Here is a 27,022-nt window from a genome sequence, read left to right as displayed (position 1 = left end):
TATTTGAATTATTTAAGTACTATATAAAAACATCTTTTTTTTGTTTCTAGATCAGCCTGTAATAGTTGGTTTTCATTGACAGTGGACTTCTTAACTTCTTGGGGCCTCAGTTTCTGCTTCTGTACGATGAGTGAGACTGACAGGTCACTAAGCTTGAGATACCTTTTGGCTCTAACATTCCATGATATTTTGAAATAAACATAGCTTAGACGGATGATGGTAGGTTCCATTTGGATAAATTCCTCTTAAGATAATGGATTTGGAAGGATTCCCAGAAACAGCTTCTTAAATCCACAGCCCTGACATCACCCTGTTTCTTTAGATAGCAGCTGTATGAAGATTTAAGCTATTGTATCTAGGACTCTTACCTTTATCTCATATTATGCTAACACAATAAAGGAAATTATTTTCTTGTGTATATTATTTGTTATTAAGGCCACTGGAAGTTAAGTTTTTTCTGCTCATTTTGTTATACACTTTTCCTGGCTAAGGACCATAGCTGAGTTCATTGTGTTGATCCAAGAGCCTAGTCTAGAACAACAAACTTATGAGATATCTATGAATATAGGCCCTTCTTTAGCTGGCAACCAAGATATATATAACATGTAAGGAATTCAAGTATAGATACATATTCAAATTGGAAAATCCTCTTTTACTGTTCTTCCAAAACCCTTTCCTACCTGTCTTAAGATAATACAAATGTGTCTAGAAGAAACTTTTCCATCCAACAAAATGTCCCCAGTGGTGGAAGAGAATGTTTTTAAAACGAATGGGAATGTGGCTGTAGGAGCTCTCTGAAAAGCACAACATTTAATGAAGCCATTTGTAATTTTCAGAAACATTCATGCATATCATGCATTCTGTACCACAGTATAGCTGTTTTATTTTAAAATGAAAATATTTGGGGGCACCTGGGTGGCTCAGTGGGTTAAAGCCTCTGCCTTCAGCTCAGGTCATGATCCCAGGGTCCTGGGATTGAGCCCCCGCATCAGGCTCTCTGCTCAGCAGGGAGCCTGCTTCCTCCTCTCTCTCCCTGCTTCTCTGCCTACTTGTGATCTCTGTGTGTCAAATAAATAAATAAAATCTTAAAAAAAAAAAAAATGTGGGGCCTGTGGGTGGCTCAGTGGGTTGAGCCTTTGCCTTCGGCTCCGGTCGTGATCTCAGGGTTCTGGGAATGGGCCCTGCATTGGGCTTTCTGCTTGGTGGGGAGCCTGCTTCCCCCTCTCTCTCTGCCTGCCTTTCTGCCTAGCCTACTTGTGATCATGCTGTCAAACAGATAAATAAAATCTTTAAAAGAAAAATGAAATAATAAAATAAAATAAATAAAATGAAAATATTTTATTATTTTTTTAAGACTTTATTTACTTATTTGACAGATGGAGATCGCAAGTAGGAAGAGAGGCAGGCAGAGAGAGAGGGGGAAGTTGGCTCTCCACCAAGCAGAGAGTCCAATGCAGGGCTCTATCCCAGAACCCTGAGATCATGACCTGAGCTGAAGGCAGAGGCTTAACCCACTGAGCCACCCAGGCACCCCTAACATTAAAATATTTTAAACAATTTACTGGTTAGATTACCATTTGCCTCCCTTCATCTTCAAGTAAAATTAAGTTTTCAGTTAAATACATTGTATTTATCCTTTGACTTTGAATTCCTGGTCTCACCATCATGTGTCCCTAATTGCATGCCTACCCCATTGTTAATAGCATTGGCTCAGAAATGCTCTGGAATCCAACAGACCTGGGTTTGTATCCTAGCATGCCACTTTATCAGAGTAGCACACATTGTAAGATGCATTGTCTCACTTTGGGCTTTAAATCCTTGCTCAGTTTCCTATACTAATGCAGTATCCAAATACACTGAATATCCCTTCAAATATACCTTTCACAACATAAGGTTTTGTATATTCTGTACCATGAAACCAGTATTAATCTGCTGTCATTCTTCCATAGCTTGCTCAAATGTCAGTCCTATCCAAACCAACCTTCCCCCTTACATCCTCTGTTCCCTTAGAGCTTTGTTTATATCTGAGTTTTAGCATTTAGTCTACGTTACTATAATTTACCTCTTTGTTATGTTTTCCTTCACCTGTCTAAAGCCTGATTTTCCTCCCCTCACTAGGTCTGTACTCCTTTCTCTGTGCCTATACTATCTTGAAAACATTTTGTTCTTTTATTCACCTTAACAGTTATGTATTGAGCATTTGTTTTTGGTCAGATAATGCTACTTCAAGCACTTGAGACCCAGAGCTATGTAATATGCTTTCATGGGAGTTATTTCTAGTGAAGGAAATGGGTTAATAAGCAGCAAATAAGTTCAGAGAGTATGAGTTATTAATTGGATGAGTAATTTTAGACCAGAGGATCAGGAAAGATATTACTGATAATTAAGGTGATACTTAAGCTAAATCTGAGAAGGGAATTAGTTTTGGAAGGAACATCATTTCAAGTAGAGGGAATTGCTACTGCAAAGACCCTAAAGGAGGGAAAGAACTTGGCATTTCCTCCACTGGAATTAAATCAACTATGGGCAAGAAAGTAAGTTGTATTAGATGAGGTTAGAAGAGCAGAAAGAGGACAAATCTTACTGGACTTTTTGAAGGCATAAGGGTTATATTTTATTCTAAATGAGGGGCACCTGGCTGGCTCAGTGGGTTAAAGCCTCTGCCTTCGACTCAGGTCATGATCTCAGGGTCATGGGATCGAGCCCCGCATCAAGCTCTCTGCTTGGCAGGGAACCTGCTTCCTCCTCTCTCTCTTTCTCTCTCTCTCTCTCTGCGTGCCTCTCCGCCTACTTGTAATCTCTGTCTGTCAAGTAAATAAAATCTTTAAAAAAAGTAAATGAAGTAGTATGCTACTGGAAAACTTTTGCTGGGGTATGATTGGATCTGATTTGTATTTTATAAGATTGCCCAGATTATGTTGTAATGGATTAGAGGAGAGAGAGGTAGCAAAAGTCCAGTTATGGGTCTGTTGTAGTTGTGCAGGAGAGAACTGATCATGGCTTAGATGAGGAGGGTAGTAGAAAAGATGGAGCGAAACAGAGCACAGTTCAATTATGTTTGGGAGGTAGAATTGCCAGTTGTTGCTGATGGATGAGAGAGAGAAAAGGGAAATGCCAAATCAATATTAATGCCCATATCTTTATTTGTATATTGGCACCTCTAATAATTCTCTTTTTAGTTCACATGTTAATTTTCTGTAAAGTTTATGAGCTATTCCAATAGTGGGCCATATATGATTTGATTCCATAGATGTAATTTCTTACATAGGATCTTGTTAATGCTGGGTGCTAAGTAAAATATTAGTAAAAATTCTCTGTGCAATATTTTATGATTACCACTTAGAGAAAGTGATTTTGAGTACTAAGATATTTATATACTACAGTGATTAACAGCCATAAACTCTAAGATTAGGAAGATGAATTTCTGTTTCATGAAAGTAAACTTTTCATTATGACCAAAGAATATGATAACAAGCCTACATCCAATAAACAAAAACAACATTATTTATATAAAATTTCTCAAAATCAATCCACTTCTGATGAATCACTATTTCATTTTGTAAATATGCCACCAATTCCATCCAGTTTTCATTACCTAAGGAACATACTTTTGTGGATATAAGTAGAAAATTCTCATGTCAGTGAGAATGTTCTCATGTCAGAGGATACTTACCAGAAATTTGAATTAAAATTCATTTAAAGGGGCGCCCGAGTGGCTCAGTGGGTTAAAGCCTTTGCCTTCGGCTCAGGTCATGATCCCAGGGTCCTGGGATTGCCCCGCTTCGGGCTCTCTGCTCAGCAGGGAGCCTGCTTCTTCCTCTCTCTCTACCTGCTTCTCTGCCTACTTGTGATCTCCGTCTGTCAAATAAGTAAGTAAAATCTTTAAAAAAATAAAAAATAAATAAAATTCCTTTAAAAAGTCTTTGATGAGCTTTCTACAACTGTTCTACCCAACACAACTACTGTTCTGCGGGAATATTTGAAAATTTATGATTTAATCAAATATGTCCTTTGCATTTTTGGATGGGGGAGGATGTTTATGCTCAGCTCACCTTCAGAATTACTGTGAAGATGAATGAACTATGATACATAAGGAAAACTTAGTGGCTATGATATAGAATGATATTTCTTTTTCTAAAAGCATCTGACGAAGTACCATATCAAAGATCGATAAATATATTACAGTCTTGGAATATGAGGCAAGATAATGATGTGTGTATGATGTGTAAAGAGCTGATTTGGGCCCATAAATACAACTTTCTGATATAATCATTGCTTGATTTCAGATCGTAATTTATAACATATATTTCAAAATGCATTGTATAATAATTCTAAAAACTTAAATTCGAAATTTATCATATAATAATAAAACATTATAGGGGTAATATCTGTTTATTCAATAAGCATTTATATGGTAACTACTATTTGAATGTCTACTTGCTATGTGATGATTAGTGTTTTCATATTTATCATAGATTTTTAAACAATTGATATATTTCCCTAATATATTATTGTACACAGAAAAATTGTAACTTTATGGTGGAGAAACCCAGCAGACATGAGCTTAACTAGGTGATCAAGGTTAACATCACCAGCAGTAGCAACATAAAGTGACACCATGTACCCCCTGATGAGATATGCTGAGGGCACAGTCACCCCATGGTGTTCTTGCCAAAATATATAACCTCCATCTGATGATGAGAATATAGCAGACAAGCCCACATTGAGGGGCATTCTACAGTATGACTGAGCAGTGCTCTCCAAAGGGCAAGAAAAGTTTACAAAGGGCAGAGAAAGACTGATGAACTACAAATGGAAAAGACCGGATTAGATCTTGCAATAAAAACATTAGTAGAAAAACCAGTGTAACCTGAATATAGTCTGTAGATTATTTAATGGTACTATAACTATGTTAATTTCTTGATTTTGATAAATGTACCGTAATTATGTAAGATATTATCATAAGGGAAAGTTGGAAGAAGGTTATATGGGAACACTCCATTCTATTTTTGTAATATAAATCTAAAATTATTTCGAAATAAAAAGTTTAAACAGATTCTCAAAGAAAAACAAAACCCAACAGGGCATTCACATTAAGATATCTTAATGTCTACCTAACAGAGTCTCTTTCATGCCACTATTACTATCCTTTGTGTTATGGTTTCTCCTGAGAGGATAGGCTTTGTTACGCATGTAAGGAAGAGGAAAAGAATCCTTGCTTTGATCCTCTTTAATGTACCTTTCTTTTATACTGACTTCTCAATCTGTGACATAGTTTTTAACTTTTTTCCTTTTTCTCTAGGCTGTTCCTTTAGTGTCCTTTACAGTTACACTTGCCTTCTACCTGTCCTCTAAATGTTTCAGTCCTCTAGACTTTATCCTTAGACCCCTACTTCTCCAACTAGTGGTTCTTATGTAAGACCATCACTGCATATATATATGTTAAGTCCCCAATACATCTTTATTGTAGACCATATAAATGTAAATGTATGTCTGTGTGTTTGCACAGTATGCATCTTTGTGTACACCTCCATACATACACATACACATACATCACCCTTACACATTCCTGCATTTGTACATGTACACACATACTGGAACCCCCTGCATTCCTTCATTTGGGAACCAGTGCTACCCTGTTGCCTAAATCAGAAAATGAGGAGTCCTCTTTTCCTATGTTATTACTGCTGACTTTTCTGGTTTCCAGTTGTTTACTATGTTCTGTTGATTCTGCTTTCTAAATATTACTTAGATTATCTATTTTATCCTCTTCAATTTCAATGTCAGTGACTTATGTTGGATAACTGGTTTAGTTCCGTGTAAGCCATCATCCATTCTACTTTTTTCTTTCTTTCTTTTTTTTTTTTTTTTTTCATTCTACTCTAAGATGGCCCTTTCTGAAAACCAAATCTTATATTTTTCCTATTATATTTAGAATGAAGTTCAAACCCCTAGCATGGCACACAAAATCCTTCATCTTATGGCTTCTGCCTCTCTAATACTTCTCCAGATGCCTTTGCTATAGCCATTCTGAATGATTTGTTGTTAGGTCTCTGAAAAATAGTTTTATGTCTCTCTGAAAAGCCCTCAATCAGAGGCATTCTACCATATGACTGAGCAGTGCTCTCCAAAAGGGTCTAGATCACCAGAGGGAAGGTGAAAGACTGATGAACCACAAATGGAAAAGATTTGGTTTGATCCTGGGATAAAACAAGACATTAGTAGAATAACTGGTATAACCTGAATATAGTCTGTAGATTATTCCATAGTGCTGTATCTGTGTTGATTTCTTGTTTTTGGTGAGTGTACAAAAAAATAACTTGGATTATAATAAATGCTTATTAATGAGTAGTGAGAAAGTAAAAGACAGTGAGTATGAAGTAACAAAAATAACATTTATGAAACATTGATGAATTGGATCATAATCCAGGTTGATTTGTTTGCCTCTTTCTTGAGTTGTAGGCTCTGTAAAGACACGGATCATTTTTTAAACTGTTTTGTATCCAAATATGTAATACATGATAGGCATTTAGTGTTGTCAAATAAATAAATCAAAAACTGCTGAGTAACTTATTATAAGGAATAGGTATGAAAATATCTTGACAAATTTTGATAGAAGACCTTATAAAATTGATTATAATGAAGCTCACTTAGGAATAATCCAAAACTTGTAGGAGTCAAGTGTCACTCTGTTTTAAATTGGTGTGTATAACTTAAACCTGGAGTCATATAATGACCTAAGATGTAGGATGAAAATTCAGTGACATCCTGAGCATTCTCTATATTTTGTGCTATGACCTGCTTTCTTTGATTTAATAAGATGTTGAATAAAAGGAGTGAGTCAAAAGCCATATATCTTCCTTTTATGTTAGCTAGAGGTTTTGGAAGATTTTAGAAAGCTTTTAACATAAATAATAAGATCTTATGAATTTCTACATTATCCTATTAATCTTTTTTTAAAAGAAGCATGATAGTTACTTTATATGGTATGTAATCTATAGCTAAGATAAACACATGCACTAAAGATTCAACAACTTTGGAGTATTAGGAAACATTTGATATATGAATCATTAGGAGATGGTAATTATATCAAGCACTGATTTTATAACATGAAAAAATAATAAAAATAAAATGTGACATAGGGGAGATCTGGAGACTTACTGGCAGAAGGAAGGAATCCATAAGGAGAGATAGCTCATCGGGACAAGAAATACATTATTTTTCAGCATCCTTTGCTCACTTACTTCAATAAGTATTTTGGTTTTAATTTTATTTATTTGAGAGAGAGAAAGGTGTAGGTATAGGGGGAGGGGCAGAGGGAGATGGAGAAGCGGACTCCCTGCTGAGCAGGGAGCCCCTGGGGCTCAATCCCAGGACCCTGGGGTCCTGATATGAATCCTGATGTGAGTCGAACCCAGGCATCCTACTTCAATTAGTATTTTATTTTATTTATTTTTTTAAAAGATTTTATTTATTTATTTGAGGGAGAATGAGTGAGAGAGAGCATGAGAGAGGAGAAGGTCAGAGGGAAAAGCAGACTCCCCAAGGAGCTGGGAGCCCGATGCAGGACTCCATCCTGGAAGTCTGGGATCATGACCTGAGCCAAAGGCAGTTGCTCAACCAACTAGCCACCCAGGCGCCCTCAATTAGTATTTTAAACAGTGTTTCTCTAAGTGGGCTCTTAAACCATCCGCATCAGATTTATCTAAAAAGCCTATTAAAAATGGATATTCTTGGGGCGCCTGGGTGGCTCAGTGGGTTAAAGCCTCTGCCTTTGACTCAGGTCACGATCCCAGGGTGCTGGGATCGAGTCCCACATCAGGCTCTCTGCTCAGCAGGGAGCCTGCTTTCTCCTCCCTCTCTCTGCCTGCCTCTCTGCCTACTTGTGATCTCTCTCTGTCAAATAAATAAATGAAATCTTTTTTAAAAAATGGATATTCTTGAGTCTCACCTTCAAAATTTCTGACTCAAGATACTTGGATTAAAACCCAGGAATCTACATTATTAATGAAATACATAGCAATATACACACTGAAGCTTTGGAAACATTCATGTAAGTATTCTTTATTAATTCTGTCAATTCAACAGTATAATTTGAGTGTCTACTTATGTATGAGGCAGTGTTTTGGATGCTGGAATATATTGGAGAGCAAAGCAAAAAAATATCGGATTTTGCAAATCTTTTATTTCTAGTATGAAGGGGACAGATAACAGATAAGTTACATAGAATGTTCAAAGATGTTTAAAAAAGTAAATAGAATGGGAAAAAGGGTTCCCTGGGGTTAGGAAGGAATATAGTCAGTGTGGATTTCATGGAATATGTGGCATTTGAACAACTTCCTATAGGGTGGTCAAAGATAGAAGCAGAGAGGAAGATTTGGAAGGCTCTTGCTATAATCTTGGTGAGAAGTCATAGCATTTAGGAACTGGCTTGTGGAGGATAGGATAATAGCTGGTCAGATTATGGATCCATTTTGAAGATAAAGTCAGTGGATACTTTTAAAGATTTAGTATAAAGTGTGAGAGAAAGAAAACTCAGAGATGTTTTCATGATATCTTATCCAAGAAACTGGTAGGATGTAGCTGTCATTCTATTGAAATTGGGAAGAATAGGGGCAAGAAAGATTTTGGTGAGAGGAATTCAGTTTTGAACATGTGAAGTTTGAGACATCTGTTAGACATCCAACTAGGATATTGGTTAATAAATGGATAAATGAGGCAGAGGAGAAAATTAGACTGGAAATAGACATTTGGGGGTCATTAGCATAGGGTTAGGTTTTAAAGCCATTAGACTGGAGACAAGTGAGATTATCAGAGGAGTGGCTGTATAGAAAAATGGCAAGAAGCCCAGGAACTGGAAAATAACAGGAGGCAATGGTGGAGGAGGCCAAGAAAGAGTGAGTGACCAGTGAGGCTGGAGAGAGTTCAAAATAATAAAGTATCTTTGCAACCAGGTAGGGAAAGAATACTAAAGAGGAAGGGGGTCAACACTGTCAAAGTCTCGTGACAGGTTAATTAAAATAAAGACCTGAAACTGAGCGCTGAACTTAGCGAAGTGGAGACCTGTTGACGTCAGCAAGGGCAGGCTTGCTGAAATGGTGAGGCAGAGGTTATGGCTGAAGTATGGGAGAAGAGGAAGTGGAGACCAAAGTCCTGACAGCTCTTTTGTGTTTTACTGTAAAGAGCAGTACAGAAATGGACATAGCTAGAGAAGTAAAAGGGGTCAAGAGGAGAAATAACACGTGTGCGGGCCAGTGGGAAGACCTAGTAGAGTAAGAAAGCTATTTGCAGGAAAAAGGAGGGAAAATGGTTGGTGGACTTGGTCTTGGTGAGGAGCACAGTTACTGCATCACAAGGTAGAAAGCACAGGCATAGGAGGAGGAGGAGGTAAAGGGGCTGGATAAATAGGATGCTTAGAATTTGCGGAATTTTTCTTTTAATGATTTCAGGTCTTTTTTTCCCCCTTCAGTGAAATTAAGAAGCAAGGTCATCCGCTGAGGAAAAAAATGGGGGAAGTGGTTGGATAGTTAAGAAGGGAGAAGATATAGCTGGGAGAGTGAATGGACTAGGAAAAAAAAATTGTTTGGCATCATTCGGAGCACATTAGAGATGGCAGATTATGACTTTAACGTAGAGTAGTCCTCATGCTTGGCTGGGTTTTCTCTCTGCACCTGGAGCTTCCTACAGGCCTACTGATAATATGCTTGCTCCTGTTTCCGGGTGTTATTTATGCTGGTGGCTCCCTTACCCTGGAATCCTTTCTCCCATAAACTATGTGGCCTACTTCCTCACGGCTTTCAAGGCTTGACTCAGCTGTCATCTTCTTCATGATATCTGCCCTGATCACACTATTTCAAATTGGAAGTTCCTTGCCCAGGCTCTCCTCTTCTAACACTATGCAAGTCTCTCCTCTTTTCTAACACACTACATAATTCTCTTTTCTAACACTATCGCCTTCTAACATACTACATAATTGATTACATTTTTTTTCTCTCATGCTTCCACTCCCCTTCTCCCCCCAAATGTTTAAGCATCATGAAGGGTTTTTTTGTTGTCTTTATTGGACTATAATTGACTTACTAGTTTCAGGTGTACAAGATAGAGATTTGATATTTTTATACATTATGAAATGATTATCACCATGAGTCAAGTCACCATCTGTCATCATACAAAGTTATTACAGTATTATTGACTGTATCCCCTGTGCTGTACCTTACATCCTTGTGACTTATTTATTTGATAACTGGAAGCTTGTACTTAATCCGCTTCACCTCTTTCACCTGTGCTCCCATCACCTTTCCCTCTGGCAATCACCAGTTGGTTATCTGGATCTGGGAGTCTGTTTCTGTTTTGTTTTGTTTGTTCATTTGTTTTGGTTTTTTAGATTCTATATAATAAGTGAAATCTTACAATACTTGTCTTTCTCTAACTTATTTCGCTTAATGTAATACCCTCTATGACTATTTATATTGTAGCAAATGTCCAGATACCATGTGTTTTTTTATGGCTGAGAAATAATTGTCCGTTGTGTGGTGTGTGTGTGTGTGTGTGTGTGTGTATATAAACACACCACATCTTTATCCATTCATCTATCAGTGGACACAAGTTGCTCCTATCTTGGGTATTTTAAGTAATGCTGCAGTGAACATAGGGGTACATATATCTTTCTGAATTAGCGTTTTCATTTTCTTTGGATAAATTACCCAAAAGTAAAATTGCTGAATAGTATGGTAGTTCTGTTGTTAATTTTTTGGAGGAAATTCCATACTGTTAGTGCCTGCACCAATTTACATTCCCACCAATAGTGCATGAGGATTTCCTTTTATTCACATCTTTGCCAGTACTTTCTATTTCTTTCTTTTTTCTATAATAGCTATTTTGACAGTTTTGAGGTGTTATCTCATTGTTTTGATTTGGATTTCCCTGATGATTTGTAATGTTCAACATCTTTACATATGTCTATTGTCTATCTGTATGTCTTCTTCAGAAAAATGTGTGTTCAGGTCCTCTGCCCACTTTTAAAATTGGATTTTTTGGGTTTTTTTATTATTGAGTTATATGAGAACTTAATGTAATTTGAATATCAACCCTTCATCTGTTACATCATTTGCAATTATCTCCTCCCATTCAGTAGGTTGCCTTTTCATTTTGTTGATGGTTTCCTTCACTGTGTTAATGCTTCTTAGTTTGGTATAGTCTCATTTGTTTGTTTTTGCTTTTGTTGCCCTTGTCTGATGAGATGTTCAGGTCTATCTCAAGAAACAAGAAAAGTCTCAAATAGTCTTAAGTTTAAAGGAACTAGAAAAGGAACAAAGTTAGTAGAAGGAAGCAAATAATAAAGATCAAAGAGGAAATAAATGAAAATAGAGACTTAAAAAAATAGAAAAATCAATGAAACTAAGACCTAGTTCTTTGAAAAGATAAATGAAATCAATAAACCTTTAGTTAGATTCATCAAGCAAAAAAGAGAGAGAGCCCACGAAATCTGGAATATTTGTTCTATTTGTTTCTGTACTTCAGGCATCTAGGAAAGTACCTGGCTTATAGTAAACATCCAATTAAGATATTTATCGATTGACTGAATTGATTCTTTGGTCTGTTGGTCATGAAGTTTAACTGACTTGATTTTGTTGCAAATTATCTAAAGACTATCTGTTGATATATCCTAGAGGTTAGTGTTGTTCCGTTAATGTTTTTTAGGTTATTAGTTCCAATAATAAATCACACTGAATGGGCTTTTTTATACCCTTCAAAGTGTTTTCCTGGTCATTATACCATAGCAGTGTAATTTAGTATCCTTACAGTTTTATTTGCCTAGTATTTGTAATGGAATAAAGATAAGTTTATTTCTATTCCTTCATATACTTAATTCTATTAATTTAACTCTAAACTGACCTATCTCATTCCCATTTGTTACAGCAGTTTGTGTTTATATATATATATATATATATATATATATATAGTGACTAACTGAATGCCTTACATTTAGCAGGTGTCTATAAATATCTGTTGACTTAATTTATTGTATAACACTTTAGTGTAGTTTTCACTAACCTGTCAAGGTTTACTGAGCATTTATAAGAAGGAATATTTAAATTAGACAACTTTTTTTTTTTTGAGCCCAAAGCATTATATAAAAAGGAAATTTTAAGGATCTGTTATAAATGAATACATTTTAAAAGTACTTTTTTTTTTACAGTATTAACATTTTTTTTCTTTAAATTGCTAAAGATTTCTACTCATTAAATATGTATTTTTTCTCTAGCTCTCAAGCCTTTATTAGATTAGTTATCTTACATTTGTGCAGGAAGAATTTCTTATAGGAGGTAAATTTTGAAACATGTTCATTTTTCCTCCAGGCGGAAAAAGGAGTTGGGGAGTCTCGATTTGTTTTTTGTGTTGCTCCACTGCCTCTGCTGCTTTGCTTCAGTAATAAGACTGTCGTCTTAGCACAAAAAACGGCACTCCATCTTCCCACTTCCCCAGCTTGATAAAGAATTGCACCACTAACTTTCTCTCCTCAGAACAGTGTTTTCTTATGAGCTCTTTTAAAAAAAGTCAAAATCTTTAAAAATCATTTAAGACTCATTCAGTTTAATTATTGTCATCCTCAGAGTTTTGATGGATTAATTACAATTAAATATTTATATAACATATGTCCACACCACTGAAGGCATTTAGAACATTGATTAATAGCATAACTTATTTTGGATTTTTAGATTAAATGCCAGAAGTGCACTGACTGGTGAGGAATTAAGGAACTGAGAAACATACAATTTATTTCTTAGAGCAAAGATGCATAATCTGCTCGGCCATATATTTAAGTTTATTCTGTGAATCAGAACATATTCTTTTTTTTTTAATTTATTTTTTATTTTCAGCATAACAGTTTTCATTATTTTTGCACCACACCCAGTGCTCCATGCAATCCGTGCCCTCTATAATACCCACCGCCTGGTACCCCGACCTTCCACCCCCCCCGCCCCTTCAAAACCCTCAGATTGTTTTTCAGAGTCCATAGTCTCTCATGGTTCACCTCGCCTTCCAATTTCCCCCAACTCCCTTCTCCTCTCTCTCTCCCTATGTCCTCCATGCTATTTGTTATGCTCCACACATAAGTGAAATCATATGATAATTGGCTCTCTCTGCTTGACTTATTTCACTCAGCATAATCTCTTCCAGTTCCGTCCATGTTGCTACAAAAGTTAGGTATTCATCCTTTCTGATGGAGGCATAATACTCCATAGTGTATATGGACCACATCTTCCTTATCCATTCGTCCATTAAGGGCATCTTGGTTCTCTCCACAGTTAGGCAACCGTGGCCATTGCTGCTATAAACATTGGGGTACAGATGGCCCTTCTTTTCACTACATCTGTATGTTTGGGGTAAATACCCAGTAGTGCAATTGCACGGTCATAGGGAATTCTATTTTTAATTTCTTGAGGAATCTCCACACTGTTCTCCAAAGAGGCTATACCAACTTGCATTCCCTATTTTTTTGGAAAGAAGCTTAACTCTAAGTCTATTCTTTACATTTTATCATATTCTTAAAACATATATATTTTATTTGAAAATTGATATGGTGAATGTTTGTTTTTATTTAACAGTATTGCTTACTGAAGTCCATTTAAAACAATAGATAATTTCTTTCAGTGGATTTAATTTCCTATCAAGATGATTATTTAGGGGCGCCTTAGGCTCAGTGGGTTGTCTTTGCCTTCAGCTGGGGTCATGATCTCAGAGTCCTGGGGTCGAGCCCCGCATCAGGCTTTTTGCTCAGCAGGGAGCCTGCTTCCCGCGCTCTCTCTCTGCCTGCTTCTCTGCCTACTTGTAATCTCTCTCTTTGTCAAATAAATAAAATATTTTTTTAAAAAAAGATAGTTATTTGAAGATAAAAACGTTTTGAAAAACCTTAGCAATAACTCAAAAAGAGTAGCAGGAAGTAGCTTTACTGCTTAAAAACATTTCTTTTGTAACCTGTCACACTACTTTAAGATTGTGTTGTAAGGATTAACAAAATGCAGTTCTTGCAATTGGAATAATATTAATGATCTTGATAATTATATATATCCTTATTTAAATGACTTATTTATACTTTATAATAAAATTATGGACTCCATGCTATAGAATTATGTCTATGATTTTTTTTTAAATTTCCAATTATTTATGTTTTGGTGTGATTATTTAGCATGTTTAGGTCCAGGTTTTAATTTTCACTTTTGGAATGAAAAGCAAAATATTAAGATTTATGTAAAAGCATCATCTTAATTCACACTTTTAAATTCTTTTAAAAATCTACTTGCACCTTTATGTTTTATTATATCTATTATATCTATAGCACTTTCATTGTTATTGTTACTTGTCATTACTTGCAATTCCAAATTAATTCTTCTAAAACTTACATCTTACAGTTGCCTAAAGATATGTGTTTACTAAATTAGGTGGGTAATCAACTGAAAGGTTACAGCCCATTTTAGTTATAGCTTTTCCAACAGATAATATTTTTTAGTTCAAAATTACTTCTATGCAAAATAACTAAAATGGTCTTTTTTACTTACTATGAAATCCTCCAGAGTTACTAGAATGGAGTGACCATGACCCAACTCCACTTGGAAAAAAAAGAAAAAAGGTGTTACTGGTTACTGAATCAAAACTAGAAAAATTTAGAAAACTGTTACCTTAAGCATGTTTTTCTCCATTAATGCCACTTCTCAGCCTATCCCTGGGTATCTATATTTGTGTGTATGTATATAGAATATGTGTGTGTATGCACAAAATCCATCTTTTATTTTAAGAACAAACATTTGCATTAAGTGTGCATGCGGATTAATGTCTGATTGTCACTGACAGAATTGTTTGTAAAGTCAGTTGATAACATGAGGCATTTTACAAGTGATTAATTTTTATTGGCTCAATTCACTAGTTCAGTAGTAACACGAAGTAGTTACTCATGCTCAAAAATGCATAATCAGTAAATAGTTTTGGGATTTATCTCCTTTTAGATGTTGAACTATTCCACTCAATCTAAAATGGATGGATTATTTCTAGTAAACATAAAAATGAAAACCTTTTAAAAAGTCTTGTAGTCTTAATCTTTTAAAGCAAATTAAGTCCTTTAAAAGGATGTCTTAGTTTGCTTCATTTGTCAGTAATATATTGCTTTAAATTTATCATTTTACTTCACCTTTTTTCTTCAAAATGACACTTAGTCCATCAAATTAAATCACTTTAGTTTGATTTATAGTGCTGTGTTGAAAATATATCAAAGTCAAATCTTGCAAGGATTTTAAACCACTTTATTTTCAAATCAACCATTTATCATATGTAGGGAAGATGCCAAGATTGTTATTACCTTTTATCTCAAGATACAATGAAATGAATAATTACGTACACATGCCTTTCACATTGTTTCAGTATACGTGAGTCTTTCAGCAAACATTCATTTCAAACTATATGTGAGGCATTTGCCAGGTATTCAAGATATGTACATGAGAAAGACAGTGATCCTACACTCAGGAAATCCTTAAATTGACAGAGATCGAATAGGTGGTGGTCGTGAGAAAAGGCGGACTTTAGTATTTAACATTTATTCTCTGCCTGCAATCTAGGTACTTCATATTGTTTCAATTAACCCTCACAAAACGCCATAAGATATTTATTATTTTTCCCGTTTTATAGAAGGGGAAGCAGACTCACAGAGAGCAAGTTGCCCAAGATCATAAAGCTAATAAGTAGCAGCGATGTGATACAAGCCTTTCATTCTCCAAACTCCTGTTCATATTTGCTTATACTATTGGAAACTTTTTTATTCCATTATATCCCTAATGGATGTAAAATTGGGTTATCTGTGGTCCCTACCCTCAAAAAGTTTTAATTTTTATGAGAGCAACTCACACTCTTTAAAAAAAAAAAAAAAGCCAGTACTATACATCTTTTAGGCTACATCTGTTTAAATCCTTCTAACATTTTGGTTCAAAATTATTCTATGATAATATAAGGTAGTTAAACCACATTTTTTTTTACTTTTTTTTTAATTTTTTATTTTTTATAAACATATATTTTTATCCCCAGGGGTACAGGTCTGTGAATCACCAGGTTTACACACTTCACAGCACTCACCAAAGCACATACCCTCCCCAATGTCCATAATCCCACCCCCTTCTCCCAAACCCCTCCCCCCAGCAACCCTCAGTTTGTTTTGTGAGATTAAGAGTCACTTATGGTTTGTCTCCCTCCCAATCCCATCTTGTTTCATTTATTCTTCTCCTGCCCACTTAAGCCCCCATGTTGCATCACCACTTCCTCATATCAGGGAGATCATATGATAGTTGTCTTTCTCTGCTTGACTTATTTCGCTAAGCATGATACGCTCTAGTTCCATCCATGTTGTCGCAAATGGCAAGATTTCATTTCTTTTGATGGCTGCATAGTATTCCATTGTGTATATATACCACATCTTCTTGATCCATTCATCTGTTGATGGACATCTAGGTTCTTTCCATAGTTTGGCTATTGTGGACATTGCTGCTATAAACATTCGGGTGCATGTGCCCCTTTGGATCACTACGTTTGTATCTTTAGGGTAAATACCCAGTAGTGCAATTGCTGGGTCATAGGGCAGTTCTATTTTCAACATTTTGAGGAACCTCCATGCTGTTTTCCAGAGTGGCTGCACCAGCTTGCATTCCCACTAACAGTGTAGGAGGGTTCCCCTTTCTCCGCATCCTCGCCAGCATCTGTCATTTCCTGACTTGTTTATTTTAGCCATTCTGACTGGGTCCTAAATCAGGACTCAACCGGTATCAAAAGATTGGGATCATTCCCTGCATATTTTCAGACCACAATGCTCTAAAGCTAGAACTCAACCACAAAAGGAAGTTTGGAAAGAACCCAAATACATGGAGACTAAACAGCATCCTTCTAAAGAATGAATGGGTCAACCGGGAAATTAAAGAAGAATTGAAAAAAATCATGGAAACAAATGATAATGAAAATACAACGGTTCAAAATCTGTGGGACACAACAAAGGCAGTCCTGAGTTAAACCACATTTTGAACAGGACTGTGTTGGTTTCATTTGTTTCTTTCTTAATTTTGGCTTGTAAGAGATTTCTGTCTCAGAGTCTTAAAAAACAGGTGTAACTTACTGTCATTAAATAATTTTTTAAATGCTACCTGAGGAATACTGTATTGCTCTATAGAACTTCTCTAAATTAGTTTTGTTCATTTAGATAGAAAACTTTTTTTTAGAACTAAGAGTGAGAATTGTTTAAAAGTCAAGCTATTTTAATTTGGTTAAATTTAAATTTTCCAGAGTAAAAAAATTATGGCCAGGATTAATTCCATCATGAAAGTGAACATTTGGTATTAATCTCCAAATCTTCAGGTTTATCCTTCAAATATCATTTAAGTCTTTCTTATCATTTAAGTCTTAAGTCTTAAGACTTATCATTTAAGTCTCCCTTTGTCTCTTATGCAAGGGACCTTAAAGATACTTCGCCTTCATTATGGATGGAGAAACCTGAAAACATTTATAACATTTTTTTATAATCCAGAAGGTACAAATTTCAGATGCCACGGGTAGACAAAATAGAAAGTAGCCAAGTGCCAGTAAATCGTACATTATTTTTCTCGTTAATGAAGTCACAGTCTGTACCATACATTTCTGATTTAATTAAAGTGCTGTTATTTTACTGGGCTATTTTAATTGTTTGAGTTTTCTTGACATGTATCTGTATATGTGTGTATATACATATATATGTGTAATTTATATTTATATAAGTATCTGATGTTAATATTTTTCTGTAAGTAAAATTAATTTTATGAAGAAAGCGAAAATTAACATATTTGACACTTTTTAATTTCAGTTTATTGATGGTCGACTGGCAAAACTAAATGCAGGAAGGGGTTTCTCTGATGTATTTGAAGAGGAAATCACTTCTGGTGGCTTTTGTGGAGGTAAAGACTAGTTCCAGTGTGATTATCCATTTTCTGAGTAACAATTGTTTTGATTTTTACACTTGTGTCTGATATAATCTACTTCATAAGGAACTATTTTCTCTTAAACATAGAATGTCTTAGATATATTTTTTGATCTTATAATTATGAGCTATGGTGTTAACTTATTTTATTATTCAAGGTGTTAAGATGGTCTCATGAGGGACGCCTGGGTGGCTCAGTTGGTTAAGCAGCTGCCTTCGGCTCGGGTCATGATCCCAGCGTCCTGGGATCGAGTCCCACATCAGGCTCCTTGCTCCGCAGGGAGCCTGCTTCTCCCTCTGACTCTGCCTTCCACTCTGTCTGCCTGTGCTCTCTCTCGCTCTCTCTCTGACAAATAAATAAATAAAATCTTAAAAAAAAAAATGGTCTCATGAATTGGTAGCTGTTTGCTTGAATAATCTTTTAATATTAGTAGAAATAAATGTCACAGAAATGCATTTAGCTTGTATCTTCCTGTCTTTCATCCTGACTAGTGTTGTCTGCTAAAAATAACCCACAATGAGGTCTACTACTAAGTAAGATTTAAAGAACAAAGATTATAGTTGAAGTATTTGATAATATAATCTAAAAAAAAAGATGTGAATACCACAGTGCTTTTACATTTTAAGTAAGTGTATTGTTATAGTAGTCTTTGCCTTTTTTTTTTTTTTTTTTTGCTTTGCAGAACATTGCAGCATGAGGAAAAGACTTTTCAGTTTACCTTCCCATGTGCTTACACTTGTCACTGTAAAAAGTGCTCACTAAAAAAATGGAAGGCGTTGTATTATTTTGTATGTGTGAAACATAAGCTAGGTGATATCTCATTTTTATTTAATATAATGCACTTTAATATAATTAAACAAAGACAGTGTTTCATATGTAAGTATTCAGACAACATTACAATTACCTAGACAGTTAATGACTTATGAACTGGTACTTGTACATGATTGCTTCAGTATACAGCCCTGACTCTGGCAGAGAATTTTGCTTGAGTCCTTGAAATGTCACATTCATTCATTCAGCTGGTGTTGTGCTAAGTGTGTACATATATAGTAGGCACTGTTCCAGGTACAGGGTGAACTAAACAAACAAAAATCTCTGGTATGTTCATTTTCACCATGTATAATAGTAACATTTTATCGTAGGTTTAATTTAGGGAAGAGATGTCTTTAGTGTGTGTTTGAATAAATAGCTGCTAGAAAAGATAAATAAAACATGAAAAGACAAATAGTAATAAGTATGCGTCCACAATTTTCCCCACATTTAATTTTACTCTTAAATAAGATGTATTTTTGTACCATCGAAATACAAAAACCATTGAGAAAATTTGTTCATTAAAAGAGGTAGAGATGAACTGAGCATTTATGGACCTTCATCTGACATAAGTATAGCATTTCACTGAAAGCATTTAGCTTTGGGAAAAACTTAGTTTACTTGACTCAACGAATAAGCCAAGCTCCTTGCTTTCCTCAGCTCATGGGTAAAAATTTAGCTTCAATGGAACTTTTGTGTTAAAATAAGGCTTTTTTACTTTTCAACTCAGACAAGCAAAATATTGTCAGCTCATGGACAAATTGCTTGAGGCATCCATTCAGTATTTATATAACTGCTGTCTCATTATTTTTATGACCCGTGGGGCTAGTATCGTATATGGAATTGAAGATGACATCTTGTGACAGTAATGGGGTAGAACTGTGATCGTTTTGTAGAGTCGAATTCTGTAGTCTTAACCATTGGTCCAGATACCTCTGTTCTAGAATAGAGGATAGGTGGGTGGCTTTTCTGGTGGGAGAGGGGTTGCTAAAATCTTTCATTAAAGGTCTCATGATTTAAAAAGAATGGAATGTTAATCACCGGTTGGCATCTGACTTAGAGACGGCTACATTTGCAGTACAACTTCATGCCAACCACTTTGCTGTTCTTTCTTAAAATGCAAAAAGTTTTGAATGCTTATCTTAATTTGGTGGTGGCGGGAGCAATAGTGAATTAAAGGGAAAGCATAGTTCAACAAGTATTTCAGTATGTACAGCAAGAAAGTATATTACAAATTATGTCTGGCTATCAAGTGTCATTTTTTAATCATTGTATTTTAGGTTATTATTTTAGAGATATATAGAGATTATTCTTAGAAGAAATAAAGCACAATTTATTAGGATTTGAAATAAAAATATGAATATAATAAAAATTAGTAATGTTCTTATAAATGATATATATAAAAGAACATTATACATTTGTCATTTAGATTATATTTATAAAGATGTCTGTATCATGATATGAAACTATTTTTCAAAGAAGTAAACTATTATAACTCATTTCTCTCATAGTTACAGTAAGAATAATTATAATTGTTCTTACTGAATATTAATATGTAACAGAATCTCTTATAAGAGCCTACAAATTTTATCTCCTTTAATCCTCAGAGCCCCTGAGGTATTTTGATTACCCAGTTCATATACTTATTAACTTCTCTATTAAAAGTGATTGGATATAAATCACACATTTAAGACTTGGTTGTTATTTATAGTATTCTGGAAAGTGCTTTACTTTCATTCTTTCCCCAAAATAAATGGAAGAAAATAGAAAGAGAAACACTAACTTCTATATGATAACTATTTAGCATTCTGCAACACTTGTCAAATCAGAAAATAATTTTTTAAGCCCCTAATCTACAAAGAAAATAAGTATCATAAAATTTCAGAGCAGTTATAGAAGGAACAGTGTCTTATTTAGAGTTGTGAGGAATAAAAATAGCTCTCATATTCAACTCTCCACAGGTCACAAAATGTTTTTATACCTACATTCCCTTATTTGAGTTGTGTTTTTGTACTCCAAGATAGGTAAAGCATTAAATTAAATAGTAGTAGTAGCTCTCATATTCAACTCTCCACAGTGTAGCTCTCATATTCAACTCTCCACAGGTCACAAAATGTTTTTATACCTACATTCCCTTATTTGAGTTGTGTTTTTGTACTCCAAGATAGGTAAAGCAATAAATTAAAGGGCACTTATCTCAACAATTTGCTCAAGGTCACACAGCTAGTAGTGCTAGAGTCTGAACTCGTCATGTATCTGCCTGCGTTCAAAGCTCTTGCTTTAATAACTATAATATATTGCTTTCTTATGATAAGAAATCTTCTTAATTAGAAGACATTCAGTAAACAAGAGCACTGCCCAAGCCTTCTCCACTCCGAGTGGATAAAAGTAAAATTCCTGTCTTGTGATTATCCGTTGAAGATTTTTCTACTAAGCCCCAAGAAAGATCACCCTAAGAAAAATTAACATTCACTAAAGCTAAGCAAAAATAATTAGGAAATTTCAAAGAAGCATCTAATTTCTCCCCTTTCTGTGCCATTGTAGTAACAGTTTATGTATCCTGTTCGTTTCCAGTATGCACGGGTGATGATAAAATGAAAATGAGCACAGTGAAACTTTGTAATTGTTTTGGCTCTGATAAGAATATACAAAGCAGGACAGTCTTACATAGAAAATCTAGATTCACACTGAATCTAGAACTATGGCTAAAGACTGTGAATGCGTACAGATTTCCAAAAACTGATTTCTGTCCTGTAAATTCCTGTGCTCAGGACTGTTAAAGGAATCCCTGTTACTCCTGATTTTTTCATGAGACCTTTGTAGAATATTCAGCCTTAACAGAGAAGTCATATCAGGAAGTATGTAAAGGGAAGAATATCTATAGAGGCTAAAAGGTAATAGAAGTGGACAGAAGTAGGACAAAGGGTACAATTAAGTAAATAAAAATATTGGTCTGTGAACAAGCAGCCAAGGAATATTGAGTAGTTAAGAACGTGGTGGGGGGAGGGTTACATATTTTTTTCATTTAAAGTCAGGCTAGTTTTTTAAATCCACTTCCAGTTATCTAAACTTTCAGAAGGAGAAACATTTTCAGATTGATTTTATAAAGAAGCGTATAGTTATTCTTCATTAGCATTTGTTTCCTCATTAGTTTCCTGATACAATCTGATTAGTCTATTTATTTTCTCTCTTTTCCTGTACTGACTAAGGCACCAAGGTGATTGGAAGAGATAGTAGGTAGTCATCCACTTTACTGGCATTTTTCTGGCTTCACTGAAGAGTTTAGGTGAATTTATATTTTTTTGAAAAATAACTATAAATTTCTGGAATTTAAACAAATATATTTAAGGAAGAAGTCTTTGGACAAGTGAGAGACAAAGATATTCTGTCCTTGAGTGTGAGAAAACCACTCATATGTTTAATGAGAACAATGCTAGGAATTTCCTCAATAATGCTTGTTATTTCCATAATCCAGTGACTTTAGGAAGGACTTTTTTTTTTTTTTTGGCATTCAGATTCATTTTTAAGAAGAAAAACAGCCTTTAAACAATATTTTTTAAAATAATGCATTTGTCTCATAAATTTTGTGGGAATAGAAGCCTTCAATTTGAAAAGCTCTAAATTTAGAGAAACAAATATCTTTAAAAAAAATTTAGCAGGACTCTACCTATATAGTACCATGTTTCCCCATCATCTCAAGCAGTTTATGTAAGGACTTCTGTTTTCCGCCGTGCATATAATTCTGGATTATTATTGGTCATTCTGTGAACTGTTTCTTCTCAAGGTATCTGCTTTGAACAGCCCATTTTCATTTCTAATGTAATTAGTGTGAAGTGATAGAGAGGAAATCTCTGTTTTATCATATTTTATTTAACAGTCTTAAGAGGTAGAATTTTTAGAGTTGAAGGACTACAGAACCAAGAATTCAAATACCTAGATTCTTATTCTTTCTCAGTTGCTATCTTTGTGACCTTGGGCAAATAATGTGCCACCTCAGAACCTTCACTTTCTTCATTTGGCAAGTTACTGACAATAATAACTTACATTTTTGGTGTGTCTGTGATGTGCTAGGTACTGTACTAAGTAACATTGTAGCAGCCAGGTTAAAGACCTCGTCCCAAACGCCATAGTTTACAAGGATACAATGGACTTGAACCTTCAGACCATTGGACTCCAAAGTCCACTTCCTTCTCATTGAACTGTGCTGCCTAAGATACTACCTGCTTTACCTATCTTGGAGTACAAAAACACAACTCAAATAAGGGAATGTAGGTATAAAAACATTTTGTGACCTGTGGAGAGTTGAATATGAGAGCTATTTTTATTCCTCACAACTCTAAATAAGACACTGTTCCTTCTATAACTGCTCTGAAATTTTATGATACTTATTTTCTTTGTAGATTAGGGGCTTAAAAAATTATTTTCTGATTTGACAAGTGTTGCAGAATGCTAAATAGTTATCATATAGAAGTTAGTGTTTCTCTTTCTATTTTCTTCCATTTATTTTGGGGAAAGAATGAAAGTAAAGCACTTTCCAGAATACTATAAATAACAACCAAGTCTTAAATGTGTGATTTATATCCAATCACTTTTAATAGAGAAGTTAATAAGTATATGAACTGTTGAGAACATTTAGTAGAGAAGTAAAAGTATATGAACAATCTGGAAAAAGACATACTGTTTATTTTTTTGTTAATAAACTCTCCTTGGAAATAAATTGATAGAATAATTTTTTGTCATTTTATAAAAGAAATATAATTTAAAAATTTAGGACAAATACCACCTGAAACTCATAGTTTTTTTGACAGTGCAGATTTTATTTACATAGGTTATTTTAAGTAGACACATTTTGCTATAATCATTTCATAAAATTAGTAACAATATTATTTTTGCTCAGGTATTTTCTTCCAGAAAAGTGAAGTGCAGTGCTGAGTAGTAAGAGATGTTTTTTACAATGGGGGTTATTTCTTGATTTTTTTCTGTGAGTTAGAGAAAGATTTTAATTACAGGAGTAAAATCAGAGCTGTACAAATTTTGCCTGATGTTGGTTAGGAATGCAAAGAGAACAGCTGGAAATAAATTCTTGGGCTGGGATCATTCTGCTTCTATTTTATAATAGCAAGGTAATAAATTTGTTAAAAGAACACAACAATATGCAAGTGGAGAACATATATGGTGGAGATCTTAACTAGGCTTATGTGGTGATCACTTTGCAATATATACAAATATCGAATCATGCTTTATATCTGAAACTAACTTAATGTTGTATGTCAACTATACCACAATTGAAAAAAAGAAGAGACCATAATCTGTTTTAGGGATTACTTGTACTTGGAGTAGCCATCAGGACTTTGTTTTTTAAGCATTTAAACCAAGAAGGTAGATGAAATCTAAGTCAGTTGATTTAAAGCATTACTTGAGGTTATTGTGTGTTCTTTTTTTGCCCTTTGATGTCATTTTATTGATTAAATTACCATATTTGGAACCAAATATGTGATTACTAGTTTTATTAGAACTGGTTTTAAGGAGTGCACTTGTGATGAGCACCGGGTGTTGTATAGAAGTGTTGAGTCACTGTATTGTACACCTGAAACTAATATTACACTGTATGTTAACTAACTGGAACTTGAATAAAAACTTAAAAAAAAAAAAAGAACTTTGTCAGGATTTGAACTTTCTAATAACCATGATGCTCTGTAAACTAAAACCTTCATTGGCTTCACATTTCCTTGGGTAGTATCTTTCAAATTTGGATTTACAACTAGAGAATATCTTTAGAACTTGACTGTATTGCATTACGGTGGAATCTGTGATCCATTAATGTTAATAGTTAAAAACCATAGAATAATCTCTTTTGTCTTCAAGTTTCTTTGCATTTTTAAATTCCCATCTAGTTTTTTTTCTTTTCCTATGCACTGGCAATATTATTTTTAAATGAACACAGTTGCATAAAAGAGACACACTTTTATGAGACAACATAGATATAAAACATTGAAAAATTAGTACAAAAGGCATAGGAATCTTGGATTTCAAAAAAGAGGGTTTATTTTATCCCTCCTTAAAATGAAAGAAAATAGAAAAACATATTACCTTCATACATGAGAAAAGAAAAGATCTCTGTTCTAAAACATTCTAATCACTGTGTTCCTAAGAGAACAGTTGAATAGTTTTACAATAACATTGCTTTTTTCACAACATTGCAGATAAATAAAATCTGCCTACTAACATCTGGAAATATTAGTTCTTGATGAATTTTAGTTTATGATTTATTTTAGATCAAATAGTCCTGACATCTTATTTTTATATTTTCCAGGAAACCCAAGGTCCTATCAACAATGGGTACATACAGTCAAGGTAATGATAACCCTTCACTGTTTCTTCCTCTTTCACTCAAATGTATCTGGAGAAGTGTTCAGTAAAATGATGCTGTTTATACTTATGCCGTTTATTGGCAATATTTGAAATGTTTGTACTTTTTCACATTTTAAATATTTTTATTTTATGCTATTATAATTTATTGATATTCATAATTTTAAAATGAAAAGCTTTTGTGCAGAGATAAATGGTGTGTTTTGAAAAACAAGTTGTTATTGTCAGCTAATATTCTGTCCTAGAACAAAGAAATTAGGAGAAGTATCATTTGAGGGGAGTTTTATCATTTTTGGTAATGTGCTTGTTGTTAATATGATCTTTTTTAAATGTAAAACTTGCCTCCACACATTTAGACTTTATTGTCCAACCTAAAACAATTGATAAACAGTTGATTTTAGTTCTTTTTTTTTTATTAAGTTTTAAATATACCTATTACTGGTCATATTTCTGAAGTCTGCCTAAACTGCAAAGATGAAATGATTTTTAAATCATGTATTACATCAACTAAAAGAAACAGAGTAGAATGTTTACATTTTGTCTGAAATTACTATAGTATATGAAAGTTTGAAAACACTTAATGTGACATAATTTCTGTAGGTCTTTAATTTGTGAGAAAAGCTCTTTTTCCATACTATTAATAATACTTTGTTTTCAGGACAGTCTGGCTTGAAATTTTTTGAAATATACTTCTTCTTTTTCTTTACAGAAAGGAGGTGCACTGTTTAACACAGCAATGACCAAAGCAACTCCAGCTGTACGGACAGCATATAAATTTGTAAGTTTTCTTTTGATATTTAAAAATTCTATTAATAAAATCATACATTTTCCTAGCTGACAGACACGTACATCTAGAATACTTCTTATTTTTTCTTTTAAAAAAAAAGCTTTAGGGGTGCCTGGGTTGCTCAGTGGGTTAAAGCCTCTGCCTTCAGCTCAGGTCATGATCTCAGGGTCCTGGGATTGAGGCTCTCTGCTCAGTGGGAAGCCTGCTTCCCTTCCTGTCTCTGCCTGCCTTTCTGCCTATTTGTGATCTCTGTCTATCAAATAAATGAATAAAATCTTTTAAAAATTAATTAATTTAATTTAATTTTAAAAAGCTTTAAAAAATTTAGAGTTAATATTGACCAAAGTGAATTCAGTTATTAAAACTGTTGATGGGATCGGGAGGGAGACAAACCATAAGAGACTCTTAATCTCACAAAACAAACTGAGGGTTGCTGGGGGGAGGGGGGTTAGGAGAAGGGGGGTGGGGTTATAGACATTGGGGAGGGTATGTGCTTTGGTGAGTGCTGTGAAGTGTGTAAACCTGGTGATTCACAGACCTGTACCCCTGGGGATAAAAATATATGTTTATAAAAAATTAAAAATTAAACAAAACAAAACAAAAACTGTTATATAGAAAGGATATTCCCTTTATATAATCTAAAAACAGGTCTTGTTTATTTCAAAGCTATCAGTAAAATTGCACACTTAGATTGAAGCAGTCCATAACAAAGTGCTATTTTTTTTTTAATTTTTTATTTTTTATAAACATATATTTTTATCCCCAGGGGTACAGGTCTGTGAATCACCAGGTTTACACACTTCACAGCACTCACCAAAGCACATACCCTCCCCAATGTCCATAATCCCACCCCCTTCTCCCAAACCCCCTCCCCCCAGCAACCCTCAGTTTGTTTTGTGAGATTAAGAGTCACTTATGGTTTGTCTCCCTCCCTCCCAATCCCATCTTGTTTCATTTATTCTTCTCCTGCCCACTTAAGCCCCCATGTTGCATCACCACTTCCTCATATCAGGGAGATCATATGATAGTTGTCCTTCTCTGCTTGACTTATTTCGCTAAGCATGATACGCTC

General features: G+C 34.5%; 1 protein-coding gene and 1 long non-coding RNA gene across 10 annotated transcripts in view; one reads left to right on the top strand and one right to left on the bottom strand.

Moving 5' to 3' along the window:
• DENND1B (DENN domain containing 1B) overlaps window positions 1-27,022 on the top strand; it is a 278,698-nt gene that overhangs the window by 206,697 nt on the left and 44,979 nt on the right. For all 9 annotated transcript variants that reach the window (XM_032317056.1, XM_032317062.1, XM_032317057.1 and 6 more), the window contains 3 exons: window positions 17,870-17,960; window positions 25,108-25,148; window positions 25,873-25,941. In XM_032317056.1, coding sequence (XP_032172947.1) covers window positions 17,870-17,960; window positions 25,108-25,148; window positions 25,873-25,941 — 201 coding nt within the window. The remainder of the gene's footprint in view (window positions 1-17,869; window positions 17,961-25,107; window positions 25,149-25,872; window positions 25,942-27,022) is intronic.
• LOC116575689 overlaps window positions 1-27,022 on the bottom strand; it is a 46,510-nt gene that overhangs the window by 1,805 nt on the left and 17,683 nt on the right. The gene's annotated exons all lie outside the window — the stretch shown is intronic.

The sequence above is a fragment of the Mustela erminea genome, chromosome 17 (genome assembly GCF_009829155.1).
Source record: "Mustela erminea isolate mMusErm1 chromosome 17, mMusErm1.Pri, whole genome shotgun sequence".
In the NCBI taxonomy this organism is placed as follows: Eukaryota; Metazoa; Chordata; class Mammalia; order Carnivora; family Mustelidae; genus Mustela; species Mustela erminea.
Note: the sequence above shows the minus strand (reverse complement) of the source record. Positions and strands in the feature narration are given on the sequence as shown.